We start from the raw sequence: 16,173 nt of genomic DNA, 5'->3' as shown, positions 1-16,173 counted from the left end.
AACAGATGCTGAGAAGAAAAAACAGAACCATATATAATAGGGAGGAAGAGTATGATTGCTAAACAACCAGCCAACTTTCATGGTTTCCTCTCGGAAACCAGGATAGTAAACCACTGTGGATACCGCACTTTGAGGGCCACCTGCAGCTGAAATCAGGATTCAATCATGACAAGCTGCATCAGACATGCTTCCTAGTTCATGCGATGCATAACTTAAGTATACCAGTCATAGCATTTCATACATCCTTGCAATCAGAGAGCTGATTATTTCATTCATCCTTCTGTTTTGACTAGTTTCCCATAAATCAAACCACGTAACAAAGAGTAGCACATGACATACATCCTTCTAATCAAAGGCGCCGACCAGACAGATGCTTTCAGAGATATGCAGCTCATGGTTCAAACGTATCAATTAGCAATGCGCCTCCTGAGCCAACAATAACACATTCAAGCCGAAAACTGACCACCATCTATAGCCATTCGCAATGGACAGATCGGGGGGGGGGGGGGGGGGCATCATCCGAGTCACGAGGATTCCTAATTTAGCTCCGTCCCCCTGATCATATCCCAGTGAATTGAGATCATGTGAGAAAATGCCACGATTCCTCGCCACTATACAGTTCACTCTAATAGAATCTGCCATGACCCCACCATCATATATATATATATACATGATAAAAATCCTTAACCAGATCTAACTGTGCCGGACTCCGCAACTCGGGTGAAAGAAGCGTTAGAAGGAGCTGGAAGAAAGGAGGGAATGGGAAACGGGTGTCTCTAATTCAGATAACGACTTACACTGCAGGATTGAGAAATATGCTGGTCGACCTTTCTATTTGAGTTTGAGGCAACGGAATCCGGCCCCCGCGGACTTCAACTTCCGAACTCGGATCTCTACAGCCCTGACGTGAAGGAAGCTCCTCTGTTTTTTTCACTCCCATCCCATGGACACGACACTCATCGTAAACTACACGTGAAAATTGATATATTATTGAATTAATTTATATATATATATATATAGATATCAGACGTAGATAAATAAAAATAATAATAAGTAATATCAGACGTGGAAAATGGATTCTCTTTTGGGAGTCCGCCTCTTACGTCTGGAGCCGTTAACTTCCGCCCGTGCTTAAAACGAAAGAGGCATCGCCACGGGATGGGAGGCGCTGCGTGGCGCTTCTGTGGCCGTTCGTAGCGCCGACAACATAGGCTCTGGATTTTCTGGTTGGATCCCTTTTTTCCTTTTCTTGTTCTCTCTCTCTAATTTTTTTATTTATTATTTCTTTAGCAATTAGAAAACGATTTTTTTCTTTTTCCATTGGAAAAGTGGCTCGTATAAACTTGGAGTGTTGTTAAGGTTTCGGGGCCTCCTTAAAAGATGGATTTTATGGAAGTTTCGAAAAAAAATATGTATGTTGTTATTTAATGTAGTCTTATTATATTCAAAATAATAAATTTCTTACAAAATAACAAGTTACATATTACTAGTAAATATCTTATTATTTTCAAAATAATAAATTTCTTGTTAAATAATTACTTTTTTGCTATTTAAGAGGTTTTTTATTATTTCGTCATCGACAAACCTGACAATCTGCGATGTGACACGCTCCAATTGATCTCCGTAAACACTCCATTTTCAGGAGCCTTCGTGGGGAAATTAAATCCATAAACTTGACATGAGTGGAAAAATGACTATCAAGATCTAGTAGCTTGGTGATGACAGCGTGAATCAGTTATCTTGACGTCCTCAGTTTCATGGCCTCCCTTATCATGGCATGTCTTTTAACATAAGAGTTCTACTAGATGTCAAGAAAAGTTTATGAGGAGTCCATATGAACACACGAGGAGTTCAAGTTAGTCGACCGCCTGCTCACTACTAACGCTGTGAGGATAGTTATATTGGTCAAAATTATTAGAGTCTGACTGCCTGTTATTAAAAACCACCTTTTTCTAGCATAAAAAAAGGAAAGTAAGAGAAGAGAAATATAGGCGTTCAAGTGTTAACATTAGCCACTAGAGTACTCCCAATTTCTCATCAGCAAATGAACATTGTTCATGTATTTTTTTTAGATAAACCTTGGCCCTCTTTTACTAAGAAGGAAGTAAATTTTACTCGAATTGAATCCTCACTTATCACTTATACAAAGGACCCGCAAAATTATAGGTATTCAAGCCATGGAAGATCCATTGCAAATGCTTATTGTAAGGAATATTAATGAGTTTGGACGGTTCATCTATATCATGAGTGTTGAATTTAAAACGTTCGGTTAGCTGAAGATTTATTCATTATAAAGCATCTTGGAGAAGAGGATGGCTATCATCGTCTTAAGAACAATTCGAATGATTAATTTTCTTGATGAAATAACACGTACGGTTATTCATTATCATCTTGGAGAAGAGGATGGAAGATAATTTGGCACGTGTAGCTTCTCCTTATGCATGATAATGAAAGATCAACTGACCATTTGTTCTATTATATCACATTATTGTGTTATCAAAGAAAAAATTTGGATGCCGGATATAGCATGAAAAGAGGAAGTCATGGGCTTAGCCTAAGAACAAATTATCTATCAATCAATCAATCAATCGGTTAATTATTTGCAACTCCCTTGGCACTCTCATAGCACACTCGCTGGCGATCGCCACAATCAACTTAAGGTTTCATCTTCCTCCCTGGTTGTTGCCCACCGGTCTAACTGTTGTTATGCCGATATCGGCTAGGAGAGGTCAATTGAAAGGTCGAAGCTAGAGGTTCAGTGGCCACAACCACGACGGCAAGCTGCAAACCTCCTCCTTCCGCACAATTTTTTTAGTAACATTTTGTAATTTTTTAAAATCATTTACATTATATGGTACTAACCACTTTGCGTGTGGGGCGAGAGTGCGAATTATTATCAATAATAGAAATTAGTATATTCTATCACTTCTTTTTTCAGGTGAAAGAGAACCCTCTCTTAGTATTGAAAGTCGAATTTTTACGATTGCATGATTTTTTTTTCATTTATAGGGTTATCAGTTCGACGTGACCTTATGAAGATTTATTATATTTTTAAAATACTCTTTTACATTTTTAAGAAAATAAATAACATCATGATTGAATTTAAATTTTTAGCAACTCAAAGATCGGTGAATGAGAGTTACGTTTTGAACATATGTTTTTAGAATATATATTGTATCCGTAGATGTGTAGGAAGGGTATATTTATCTCACTTTTATCCCATTCACACCTCCAGTTTATTATGACATTCAACCAAATTTAAAATTTAAATCTCATCATAATACTAAATTAATCCCCTCGATTTTTATTTTCTGTCGAGTCCTATATAGAGAACCCCAAAGACATGATTAAGATAATCAATCCTCATGAATTCCCACTCTTAGCTTGTTAAGTACTTGCGGTGCACATGCAATTTCCTATCAAGTTTAACAGTTTTTTTTTCTTTTTTGTATAATCGATTTAACGGATTAAAATAAGAGGAAGGGAGACATTGTCCTGATACCATAAATTAATTGTCCCAAAAATAGTTTAGGGTACACTAGCTCTATCTTTTAAAGTTTATTAAGGTGGGAAGGGTAATTTCCCTTAAAATATTTGTTTAAGGAGGTTTTTTTTTTCTTTAACTAGTTTTCCTTTTCGCATTTTTTTGGGTTTTTTTTCTTCATTTAAGTTGCGTGGGATTTCCTCTTGTCCTTTTTTTAGTAACTCTTACGTGCAATTAATATACGCACAACAAAAGAATTTATATACATATAACAAATTTCACTTAAATATTATTCATTCGAAAATAAACCATTAAATTTAATACATTTAATATTATTATATATAAAACAAAAATTAATGTCGTTCACTTAAATGAAATTTTCTAATAGTAAGTTTTTAGTTTCTCAACCCTCTTAATATAGCGAATTAAGTTAACCTTTCATAATATTTCACTCATGTAATCGTTAAAATATCATCAAATCATTTTTTGCTTAATTTATACAATTTTTTATTCATAAAATTTTGCAATAGATATTTACCTTATAAAAAAGCGTGAGAAAGAGTTCTATCTATTACCAGAAATAATAATTTAAATATAATATAGCTATATTTAAATGAAATTACCACATGGTCATACTAATTAGGGTGAGATGAATAATCTTACAATTCTATCCCTCTATTTAGCAGATGGAAATCAATATTATATATAATATATAATTTTTATGTAAATTTTTATACTCCTTCAATCGAAAAATAAAGAAATAGATTATTGGACAATAGTTGCTCTTTTGTTTTTTTTAATCCCATTATCAAGTGAAACATCTATTTTTTTTCTTAGGGGGGGTGATCGAGGTCGCTAGCGAAGCCCACCCCCTCTTTGATCGCTTGTTTCGTATTTAATAAATTTTTAAAATTTATCATTTTATTTTTTTGGTGTGAATCTTGATATCTGTAACCTCAATTAGGTTCCAACTAATTCAATCAAGTCGGATCGGCTTACGAATGATTTTCTTCCCGTTAGAAAGGTAACTTCTCAGACATGCAACATGTTTTGGTCTAAAAATTGACCGGAAATGGCAAAGCGTCTATTTTTATAGAGGTTCGGGATCACCATGCAAAGTTCGGGATGGCAAAGTTTCGACTTTAGAGGCAAACATTACCGATTCCTAACAGTCAACAGTAAACTGCCTTTTGCTCTTTTGACTATGATCTTAACATGAATTTAGTCTAAAACTCTCCTACTTATGCTTTATGTGCTGATTATTATTTTTGGATCATATAAATCGTGTGGGTGTCAATTAATATAAATTATTAACTTTCACTTTATGATATATATATATATATATATTTCATATATTTTTTCTCTTTCATTGTGACTTAAGTAAGATATTAGATTCAAGTATTGTAAATGGAAAAAAATTCATGTTGGGATAATTTATTCTTTAGTGGGCCAACTTGGCTCAACCAAATTAGTTAGGACCAATTATAATTTTGGATATCAAACTGTACACCGAAAAAAATTAAAATGAGTCCATCATGTCCTAAGAGCAAGTAGGGTGGGTTTCCCCATCCTCGAGGACCCACCCTACTATTTTCTTTAAAAAATTAAAATTTTAAACTTTTATTTAATTTAAATGTACAAACTTTTTTTATTACACCACATGGTATTTGAAAATCAAACGGATTCGATTAATCGAGGTTCAAGTAAGGTTGGCTCACTGAGAGATGAAGCTATTATGATTGTAGATTTTCTACAATCATAAGATCCAAAACTTCGCCTAGCGGAACAAGCAGAAAATCATCTAAAACTAACCAACGTTAGTAAAAAAGCCTATTTCAATTTATCACCAATTTAATTCATCTCTTTTTATTTGTGACATTATAAATGTCCTTATTTTTGGTAAAATGCAAGGTTACGTCAATCTATTGACTGAGACTAGTTCTCACTTGGCTATTGACTTGGTTGTGACTACAATGTGCTTTTAATGAATATAAAGCTCGTATTGCAATTAAAGTTTATCCACTTAAAATTAGCGGGCCAATTACGGCCTATTATATTTAGATCATGATTTTCTAACGGGAGATATCGAAAAATAAAAAATTAAGATTAATAGAGAGAAATGTTAACTTTTATATCTCATTAAATATTGATTAGTATAATCTTCTATTAACAAATGAGAATTCATAATATTTACAAATATGCATAGTTTATTAATTAATTTTAGTTATACTCCATATTGATTATTACCATGGATGGACCAATTGCCTTCTAAAATTCTAACTTTTTAAGAAAATTTGTTTATCGTCTTTCAAATTTTTTTTTTTATGAAAGTTACTGCTGCCCACTCCCGTAAATCGAAAAGATGGGATCTAGTCCAACGAATTGCCCTCGTTGCCTATGGGCCTTCTACAGATCATCTAGGAATGAGGCTCTATAACTGCGTCAAGGCATCGATCTTGAAAATCGATCAAAATCTTCCAAGTTCTTCATTAATCATGATTCAAAACCACTTCAAAAAATAATACCCCGTTTGGTTTTGCAATATAATTATAAGATTTTAACTATAATTTTAATTCTACTCACCACACAACAAAAATCAACTCTTCCAATTCAAAAAGGTGGGCCCCATATATAAACCCATATACTATTCCATTATACTCAATTTAATTTTTAATACTAAATTCTCTTAACTATTCATTACTTTTTTAACAATTCAACACATTGTTATCAGAACCGGACCGGACCGGCCGGTTCGACCGGTCGGACCGGGAACCGGCACCAAGTCCGGTCCGGTTCGCCTAAAAATCGAAATGGCAACTTTGAACCGCCGGACCCATTGAACCGGCCGGTTTTAAGCAAAATTTCATTAAACCGGCCGGTTCTATGGGTTTTTATGGGTTTCCTATTTAATGTAAAAATTGGTTGGTTGTGTAAGGATTTGAACTCATGACCTCTTACTTTTCATATTAACATACTACCAACCAAGCCACCACCACTTTTTTGTTCTTTTAACTCTACTTTTAAGTACTTATTAAAATAAAATATTTATTTTGAAGTAAGAAATATTAAATATAGATACTTTCTTATACTATTGTTATATTTCTTTAAAATCATCATACTTTTATCTTAATTATCATAATTTTTTTAATAATATGAATATTTATTTTATTTTAAATAAACGAGCGGTCCGACCCATCGAATCCCCGGTTGGACCCATAAACCCATGACCCCGTACCCCTTCCGGTTCATCATCCGGTCCGGTTCTGATAACACTGATTCAACAACACAACCTCATTTTCTCTTAATTATTTATTACTTCTTTATACTTTTTCTCATAATTCAACAATACAATCATTATAACTCAATTAAAATCAAAATTCAACTTTATTTTAACTCTAAAATCAAACACACAAATTCTTCCAAACTCTCGAGTGAGGAAGATCATAATCACTTTGAATTCAATGTATTAACCTATCCAGCATCACGGAGCGGAAAAAAATATCTGCGAGCTCTGCGGAAAAGACGAGCCTTCGAATTCAAAGACAAACACACGAGTGAACTAAAAGGAGCACCGAAGGAGAGATGCCCGATTCATTAATTTTCTCGACCATTAATTTCAATGAGAAAAAAAAAAGCGGCGGAGACTGGTAGGAAAAAAAACAAAGAAAATACAATTGAAAGATTTCGAATTTCCCACATTTTTAGTCGAAAAATTAAAATACAAATCAAAAGACAGGGTAGAGAGAGAAAGGGAATGGGGGTGGGCCCACCCTATTCTCCTTTTTTTTCTAGAGAGAGAGAAAGGGAGGGGAGACGGATGGAAGGGGGGGCTGTGCGTTGGGAGATATTTTGGTTGCGTCCGCCTTCGTTATAACGTAAATTAGGGTTTCTCTCTCTCTCTCTCTCACGTTTGGATCTTCTTTCTCCTTTCATCAAATCCTTCCCTTCTCCCAAAATTTATCTTCGTCCCTCCGTCGGATTCTAGGGTTTCGCTACGCAACGCTGCTCCTCAGGTTCGCCTCTCCTTCTTCCCTTCTCTCCCTTCCCCTCTCTCTCTCTCTCTGCTCTTCACGGCTTCTGTTCTCTCCTCTCCGTCCTTGCTCGGGCGGTGTGTCTGTGCATGGCTTTCTCCGTGTCTTTGCTTCTACGCTTTCGTGTTTTGGTGCGGGACTGCTCGGATTTGTGGGTGGCGTCTTTGCATTTCGCGGTTGTGGTTGCGGTTGCGGGGCTTTCTTAAAACCTAATCTTCGATTTTCTCCATTTCCGGTCTGGTTTCATCTGCTAGCGTGCGTGCTTTCGGTTTATCGTTGCATTCTTGTTTGGAAGCGTAGGGCTCGTTGTTCGTCTCCATATGCTGCAGTTTCTTTCTTTTTTTTGTTCATATCGGATTGGAATTTCAGGCTTCAGCTGGAGGAAGCGCTGAGATGATTGGTCCGGTGTTTTTTTTTTTTTGGGCTGATGAGGTTGTTCGTCTTTTGACAGCTGAAACAATTCTCGGTGGATTTGGCTTTGTTAGAGTTGAGAGTGAATTTGTTGCTGCTTTTTATCTTTTGGTTGCCTGCTCAACATAATTTAAGGAAGAGAGAGTGATTTTACCGCGATATGCGAGCTTCATGGGCAGATTTGGCTGCGAATTCCGCAGCTGAGAATGTAGGAGCTGGATCTTCTGCCAACAATGGTCCTGCTGGTGCCTCTGGTTCTTCCCGAAGTGCTTATGTGCCTCCACATCTCCGCAACCGCCCAGCTGCATCAGATCCGCCTGCACCAACAAATGCTGCTCCGGTAGCTGCTGCTGGTGGGTCCCGTTGGGGAGGTCCCCGCAATGATCTTAACAGCAGATCAGGGTATGCTGGTGGTGGTGGTGGTGGTGGTGGTGGTGGACGAGGTGGCTGGGGCTCCAGAGGTGGCAGCTGGGGTGGTGGTAGAGACCGGGAAGTAAATCCCTTTGGAGATGATGCCGAAACAGAGGAACCGTTTAGTGAGCAAGAGAATTCTGGCATCAACTTCGATGCCTATGAAGATATCCCCGTGGAGACAAGCGGGCAGAATGTGCCGCCGCCTGTCAATACATTTGCAGAAATTGATCTGGGTGAAGCCCTCAATGCGAACATTCGGAGGTGCAAGTATGTGAAGCCAACACCTGTGCAGCGCTATTCAATACCGATTTCCCTGACAGGGCGGGATCTGATGGCATGTGCTCAGACTGGCTCTGGCAAGACTGCTGCCTTCTGCTTCCCAATCATTAGTGGAATCATGAGAGGAGGCCAGCCTGTACAGAGACCGCCGCGTGGTGCACGTACTGTATACCCCCTGGCTCTTATTTTATCACCAACAAGGGAGCTTTCGAATCAAGTAAGTTCTTCTAATAATATTATTAAAAGAGTTCTATCCTTATACATTCTTGCTACTAGTTTTATTAGGAAATAATTCTTGCGTGCATCTGCAGATACATGAAGAAGCTAGGAAATTTGCATATCAAACGGGGGTCAGGGTGGTGGTTGCTTATGGAGGTGCACCAATAAATCAGCAGGTTTGGAATTTATTCTATGTTGTATATTATTTTGTTAATTTGCCTGTGTATCTTCTTGGTTATTGTTGGCATGTGATCATGCTCTTAAGTTTATCTTATGTCCAATCTTATTGTGCTGCATATAATTTGTATGTCTATATGCTAACTGAAGATTTCATGTCTTGCCAGCTAAGGGAATTGGAAAGAGGGGTTGATATACTTGTTGCGACACCTGGGAGGTTGGTAGATTTGCTGGAGAGGGCTAGAGTTTCATTACAGATGATCAGGTACTTGACGCTGGATGAGGCAGATCGAATGCTGGATATGGGTTTTGAGCCTCAAATTAGAAAAATTGTTGAACAAATGGACATGCCACCCGCAGGCGAAAGACAGACGATGTTATTTAGCGCTACCTTCCCGAAAGAGATTCAGGTCTGTCCCTCCCTTGAAAATTTGCCTATGATTACGGCCATGCTGTTGAAGTTGATATTATCTTTGACACCATAGGAGTATTGTGTCAGATTGGGGTTAAACCTAAATCTCCTGATTGATTCAGGTTCAAATATCTGAGTTTTTACCGTGTTTGAAGCTGATGCTCTTTTGTTTATCGGATGCTTGGTTTTTATTCTTTGCCGTCTTCACTTCTTTTATGCGAGTTTCTGCTGTCATGTTCGGACTATGAAAGTAGAGATTTTGGATTGTGGTTGTTTGGTTGAGAAGCATTATAAATAAAAGGGTTAATTTATTATGCAAAGGATTATTGTCCCCACGCTTTCGTTTCTGCAAGAAAGTGCAACTAAGTGAAAATCGGCTGGCTTGAGCTCTTTTATTTGTCATGAAGGGTAAAATACAGGGTTCAATAAAGGGTTAATTTATGCTCTTTTATTTTGTCAATTTCATCTGCTCTACTAATTTACTGTAATAGCTTACTTGTTTAAGATCTGGATGTGAACCTACTTGTAGATACCTCTGAATGCATGTCTTGCTGAATAGTTCCTCTTGATTAATATTAGTGTCTGTCTTTGTGGTCTGATAACCTTACTGATGACATTCCTATTTCATCCATAGAATTACTAATGCTTTGTGCTTTGCAGAGATTGGCCTCTGATTTTCTTTCAAATTATATCTTTCTGGCTGTTGGAAGAGTTGGTTCTAGCACTGATCTGATTGTTCAAAGAGTCGAGTTTGTTCATGATGCCGACAAAAGAAGTTATCTTATGGATCTTCTTCACGCTCAGAGGGAGAATGGTGTTCAGAGCAAGGTAATGATGCTTAAAGCCTCAAACCATCCATTTCCCCTTTTCTTGCATACTTTTCCACAGGAGATGGCCATCCATGACTATATAGAGTTTCCATGCAAATCCCATAGCATTAATTTGTGATGGTGTTATTGTCTGTATTAGAGCATGGTAGTCTTGGAGAAAAAAGTTGTTGACAATGGGATTTATATTTGACTTTTGCAGCAATCTCTGACATTGGTCTTTGTGGAGACGAAGAAGGGAGCTGACTCTCTGGAGAATTGGTTGTGCATGAACGGTTTTCCAGCAACCTCTATTCATGGAGATAGAACACAGCAGGTGCTTCTTGTTCTTTCTTTTTTTCCTTCGCTTGTCTTTATAATTACACCACCAATCTTGGGCCCAAGCTGTTTCCGTCCTTTGATAAAATTCGTGTTCAATCTGCACCAATGAAGCTGGAACATAAATACTGAACGGCAGTTGGTGGTTATGTTGCTAAGAATGATTTGAGCTGTATGAAGGGAAACTGTTGCATACTTTTTTTTTTTTTTTGGGGGGGGGGGGTGTTTTGTTTACACTGTTTGACGGTGTTATTCTTTTACTATAAAAAAGAAAAATTATTGTACTGTGTCTTCATTACTGACTTATTTTTCCTATGCAATGATTTCATCTGCTGAAAATCATGGTGGTTGCAGTGACTTACTATTTTTTCTGGCTTTTTAATTTGATTAACCGTCATCTTTATATGCCCATTTACATGAATGCAGGAAAGAGAGTTGGCTCTGCGGTCATTCAAAAGTGGCAGGACCCCTATTTTGGTCGCCACAGATGTAGCAGCCCGTGGCCTTGACATTCCCCATGTGGCCCATGTGATCAATTTTGACCTCCCGAATGACATAGATGATTATGTCCACAGAATTGGACGGACAGGACGTGCTGGGAAGAGTGGTTTGGCTACTGCCTTCTTCAATGAGAATAATGCATCACTTGCAAGGTCATTAGCTGAGCTGATGCAGGAAGCTAATCAAGAAGTGCCTGCTTGGCTCTCAAGGTATGCTGCTCGGTCCTCATATGGTGGAGGGAGGAACCGTCGCTCAGGTGGAGGCAGGTTTGGCGGTCGCGATTTTCGGCGAGAGGGTTCATTTAATCGGGGCGGCGGGTCCGATTACTATGGTGGCAGCAGCGGCGGCTATGGAGGTTCTGGTGGCGGCAGCTATGGAGGCGGCGGATACGGAGGCGGCGGATATGGAGGCGGTGGCTATGGAGGAGGTGGAGGCCACAATTCTGGGGTCACCAGCGCATGGGATTAGGTTGGTGAAATTCTTTCTTCTTGACTACGCTCGGAGTTTGCTCCAAGTGCTGCTGTGGAGATTCACTCGCTTCTACTGTACTGGGTTTTCTTAATATTTTCTCTTTTGCCTTATTTTCTTTGTCAAGTCTCTGATTAGGGGATTCCAACCAGCGTTAGCTGTATTATATACCGTGTGATAGTTTGTCTGATGAGGGGGATGTGCTTTTGAATGGGAAGGGGCGTATCATATATATATATTTTTTGCGGGACTTTGGGTCAATACAGTAATCTTCTAGCATAGTTGGGGGAGAGCGGCTTTGCTGTCTTTTCATCGATCTATATGATGCCATTTTGGGTGTTAATATTGGTGGGGAGATGGGGTCGGTAGAATGTGTCTGGGTTGGAGATGGATGGAGGGGTGTCGGTTTGGTTCGGTTGGTTCTATCATATATATCTCGATGCATATGTTTTTGTTTATTTTCGGATTAGTAGGCAGATTCTTCTTTCGGCCCATTTTGTTAGGGGTTTTGAGGGCTTTGAGCCTGCAGAAAAAAGTATATCACTGTGGAGAAGGATAATGTTGTCCCCCCTTTCCTTTATTCTGAGGAGTTGGAACTCTGTAAGGGCTTTTCCTTCTAACGTTTCGACGGAGATTGAAATAACAAAGATGATCACTTTGAAAGAAAGCAATGGGTTTTTCAGTTTTTGTTGCCTTGTAGCTCTTTTTGATGCATTAAGTTTTGTGGTGTCTTTAGAGCTATCTCATCCGTTTGGGATGTCATTTCTCGAGCCACTCAATGACCAGGTAATGGTATTTAGAGTTAATGTCTTAGTAACTGAATCGGAAGTCGGATCTACTGGTGTTCAATGCGCCAGTGCATAGACTGCTGGTAAAAGTCTGCAGCTGAACCTAAAGATGTTTTATGTTGGATGCCGCTTTGCATGACACGTAAGTGAGAACTCAGCACTTGATCTTATGTCTCAGTCCTCATTGGTTGAATCTGACGGTCGTGCGTTGATGCGAATTATGGTAAATCCAGGAGGGCCCAGGCATCTCCTAGTAGCGATACCTGTGTCTGCTTATCGATAAAAAAATTGAAGCGCCCATAGGCTCCACGCGGAACCTGTTCATTTCTTCTCCCGATTATCTGATGCTTTGGTTTACGACGTTATGTCTCATCTGCTATGATTGGAATTAGACTACATAGGCAGTTTGAGATTGCTGTTTCACATTCTCAGAATGTGGGGCGTTTCAGTTTCAAGAATCCTACGGCACTGATTCGAGGGACGGTCGCTTGCCGATTCTTGGCTTCTATTTCCTTATTTTCAGTGAATGTGGTGGTGTTTTGGGTTTGCTTTTATGACGAGTTGAACGAGTTCTCGTGGAGATGAAACGGGTATAAATTAAACCATCTCCAAATAGGAGAGTACATGTTAATTGAAATTCTGGTGGTAGTAGGTCCTGCGACGGTTCCTAGAAACAAATTGAGAAACAATATCCTGGTGTTACTGTTACATGGAATTAGTGGTAGCATTTGATGTAGATAAAATGACCAAAGTCATTGTAGAATCGCAGAGTGAAATACGTTCGTTTTATTCTTATTGCAGGTTTTGTTCTATAGGGAAGAATAGGTTGGATGAATCGGTGTTTGCTCACTACATCCGGGCACTGTAACTACCGCTTGAGCGACTCGTTCCGCTGGATCTTGAGCTGGTTCCTGAACTTCCTGATGAAGGCGTCTGCGAGCTCGTTTACGTCTTCTTCCTGCTCCTCCATGGGCGCCCTCCTCCTTGCCATTGCCAGTCTCATCTCGGCTTCCCCGCCTCTCTGTCTTTCACAAATCTTTCCCCTGCTTATGCACGCAGATATCCTGTTTTCCCGTTCCATACTTGCAGCAGCTTATTTGCAATGCAAAAATCGTACTTCTAGCTTGACTCTGCTGTTGCCTTGGGTCGAAGTCGCGGTCTCGTGTGCTTATATTGGCAGAGATCTTGGCTTAAAACGCACGAGTTTCGCATTGGGTATAATCAATGGAAAGCACTCGTTAAGGTTGCCAGTAGAAGCCAACTGAGATTATTATAAAATTTAGGAAGATGCTATAAATATTTTAACCTCTTTATTTATTCACTTGTGCGTCTACTGCAATTATATTAAGGGTTCTACTTCGTTTCTTACCCGTCTATGCTATTCTATAAAGCGTGTAGGCATTGGATACCGATGATTTGACGGATTCGTGACTCTTATTTTATCACATCTTTAGCCATCGTGAAATTTCGTGATGGGATCTTGTTACTATGATATATAAAAACTACGAGATTAAACACGTGGATTCCATTCGGTGCGAAGTTAGGCCGCATCATTTTAGCACATATTTAACCATCGGGAATTTTCGTGATGGAATCTTGTTATGCTATGAAAACACAAATTTACGGCGTTAAACACGCGCGGGTTATGTTTGGTGTGAAGTTAGGCAGCGCAGGGCACGCGTTTCATCTAAATCTCAGTCGGAAGTCAATCGGAAGATGTAAACAACGGAGATTTGAAAGTCAACAATGGCCTCCAGGGAGTCAAATTAGACATCCATCCCTGAAACCTTAATAGAATTCTGATATTCTAATCAACCTCTAGCATTCCGAAATGAATAACGCCTGCCATGCTTGGTGCTGGACATGGCCGCACGGTATGTGAACTTGGAAGAAAGATGATACGTTTACGACATTCATAATCACAGTTTCGGAGTAGATATCGTACTCTCTTCTAAGAGCAGAATCCGATAAGGCACAGGATGGCCAGTTAAATTAAGCAGCATCTCCGTGCATTCATTTCGATGGCTGCTATTCCGTGATTAGCATCGGAACTTCATCTGCAGGGCCTACAAGCTGCAATGAAATCCATCATTAATCTCCACGCGAGAGATTTCTTCATGATTTCGTGACAAGTCGTATTCTGAATAGATGAATGACAGAAAATTAGCTTTAGCAATACTACCGGAAGTTGCTTGGAGGAAGCTGGAATCCAAAATGCCGGAACCCAGCCGGTTGTGTCTGGAACTGCATATTCAGTTCCAGCGATGACAAACTCAAAGCACTATCGAACTCATTCACTTAGCCCAGCGAACTATCCCACAAACACGGAACATCATGAGAAACCCGAATGATTAGCTCTTCCGTGTATCCTAACTTGTTCAATTATCCATACATTTGACAAGCAATAAAGACACCAAAAAGAAACATCGGAGCTCTTTCCAATGCATTGAGTTTTGGTTTATTTCATGCCTATTTCATCCTTTTGAGATGTCGGTTCTTGAGCCACTCTACCGGGGTGATTAGAGTGACGTCTTATTCACCAATGCGGGAGTCGAAACTACTGCTGTTCAATGTGCCAATACATAGAGTGTCGGTAAAATTTGGCTGTTTAACCTAAAAGATGTTTATGTTCGATACCGCTTTGCATCTCACGGACACTGATATTTAACATCTGATGTTGAGGCTTGAGAAAATTATCGCACGTAGACGCAAATCACGGTAAATCCACTAGGGCCTTGGACGTTTCCTAGTAGCAATGCCTGTGTCTGCTAATCAATAAAAAAATTGACGCACCCACAGGCTCCAGATTGAACCTGCTCTTGTCCTCTCCGATTATCAAGTGCTTGATGTAGGACGTTGACAGTTTCGACTCTTCTTCAGCGATTTCGGATTTAAACTTTATAACAAGTTTCAGATTGCAGCCTTATCGTCTCTCTCAGAGATTCCCAAATATCAGAATCGGTTCATTTGGTGGTAAGGTTGGAGTTTCAAGAATACTATGACACCAATAGCAGGGTTGGTTGCTTCGGCTTCCTCTTCCTTATTTTCAGCGAATATGGTAGTGTCTCGACTTGCTTATTGATGAGTTGGACGAGTTCTGATGAAGAGAAAAAGAGTATTAACTAAACCGTTTCTGTATGGGAGTGTGTACATGCTAATCGGAATTCTGTTCGTTGAAGGTCATGAGAATAGATCCAATAAACAGAAAGTGAACAATTTCCAGATGTTCTTTAATATATCTAGTCTAGTATATGACATAGATCGAACGACCAAAATCATCCTAGAATCAAAGTCATCGTAGAGTCATAGAGTAAAATATGTTCTTATTCCAATCATAGGTTTTTGTTCGTTGGAGAAGTATAGGTTCGATGAAGACCGTTGTCTCTGCTCCACGACCTCCGCTTACACTCCTCTGGCTATCATCTCTTGGTACCGCTTGAAGGACTCATCCCGTTGGATCTTGAGCTGGTTCCTGAATTTCCTAATGAAGGAGTCCGTGAGCTGGTCTATGTCTTCTTCCGGCTCCTTTACGGGCCCTCCTCCTCGCCGTCGCCGTTCTCATCTCGGCTTCCCCACCTCTCCGTCTTTCACAAATCTTTCCCCTGCTTATGCACGTAGAAACCTTGCTTTCCCCTTCCATACCCGCAGACACTTAGTTGCAGCGCAAAATTGTACTTCTAGCTCTTTTAACCGTCACTTTGGCTCGAAGTCTCGTTCTCGTGTGCTTATGTAGACAGATATCTCAGCTTAAGATGCATGAGTTTCGCATTGGGTATAAGCGAAGGAAACCTCAGAGAATCTCGTTGAGGCTTCCAGGAGAAGCCAACTGAGGTTAGCATAAAAT

General features: G+C 39.3%; 1 protein-coding gene across 2 annotated transcripts; it reads left to right on the top strand.

Moving 5' to 3' along the window:
* The first annotated feature begins 7,326 nt into the window (after positions 1–7,326).
* LOC116199473 (DEAD-box ATP-dependent RNA helicase 37-like) lies at positions 7,327–13,457 on the top strand. 2 transcript variants are annotated; one of them, XM_031529825.1, is made up of 8 exons: positions 7,327–7,497; positions 7,967–8,836; positions 8,931–9,014; positions 9,183–9,425; positions 10,088–10,255; positions 10,457–10,570; positions 10,999–11,541; positions 13,131–13,457. In XM_031529825.1, exons 2-7 carry the CDS (start codon positions 8,087–8,089, stop codon positions 11,539–11,541), a joined length of 1,902 nt encoding a protein of 633 aa, XP_031385685.1. In that variant the 5' UTR covers positions 7,327–7,497; positions 7,967–8,086; the 3' UTR covers positions 13,131–13,457. The 2 variants fall into 2 exon arrangements, with proteins under 2 accessions (XP_031385685.1, XP_031385684.1); XM_031529824.1 differs by lacking the exon at positions 13,131–13,457 and having other exon boundaries at positions 7,328–7,497; positions 10,999–12,228.
* The last annotated feature ends 2,716 nt before the right edge of the window (positions 13,458–16,173 follow it).

This window comes from Punica granatum, chromosome 3 (genome assembly GCF_007655135.1).
Source record: "Punica granatum isolate Tunisia-2019 chromosome 3, ASM765513v2, whole genome shotgun sequence".
Taxonomy (NCBI): Eukaryota; Viridiplantae; Streptophyta; class Magnoliopsida; order Myrtales; family Lythraceae; genus Punica; species Punica granatum.
This window is presented reverse-complemented; position numbering and strand designations above follow the sequence as displayed.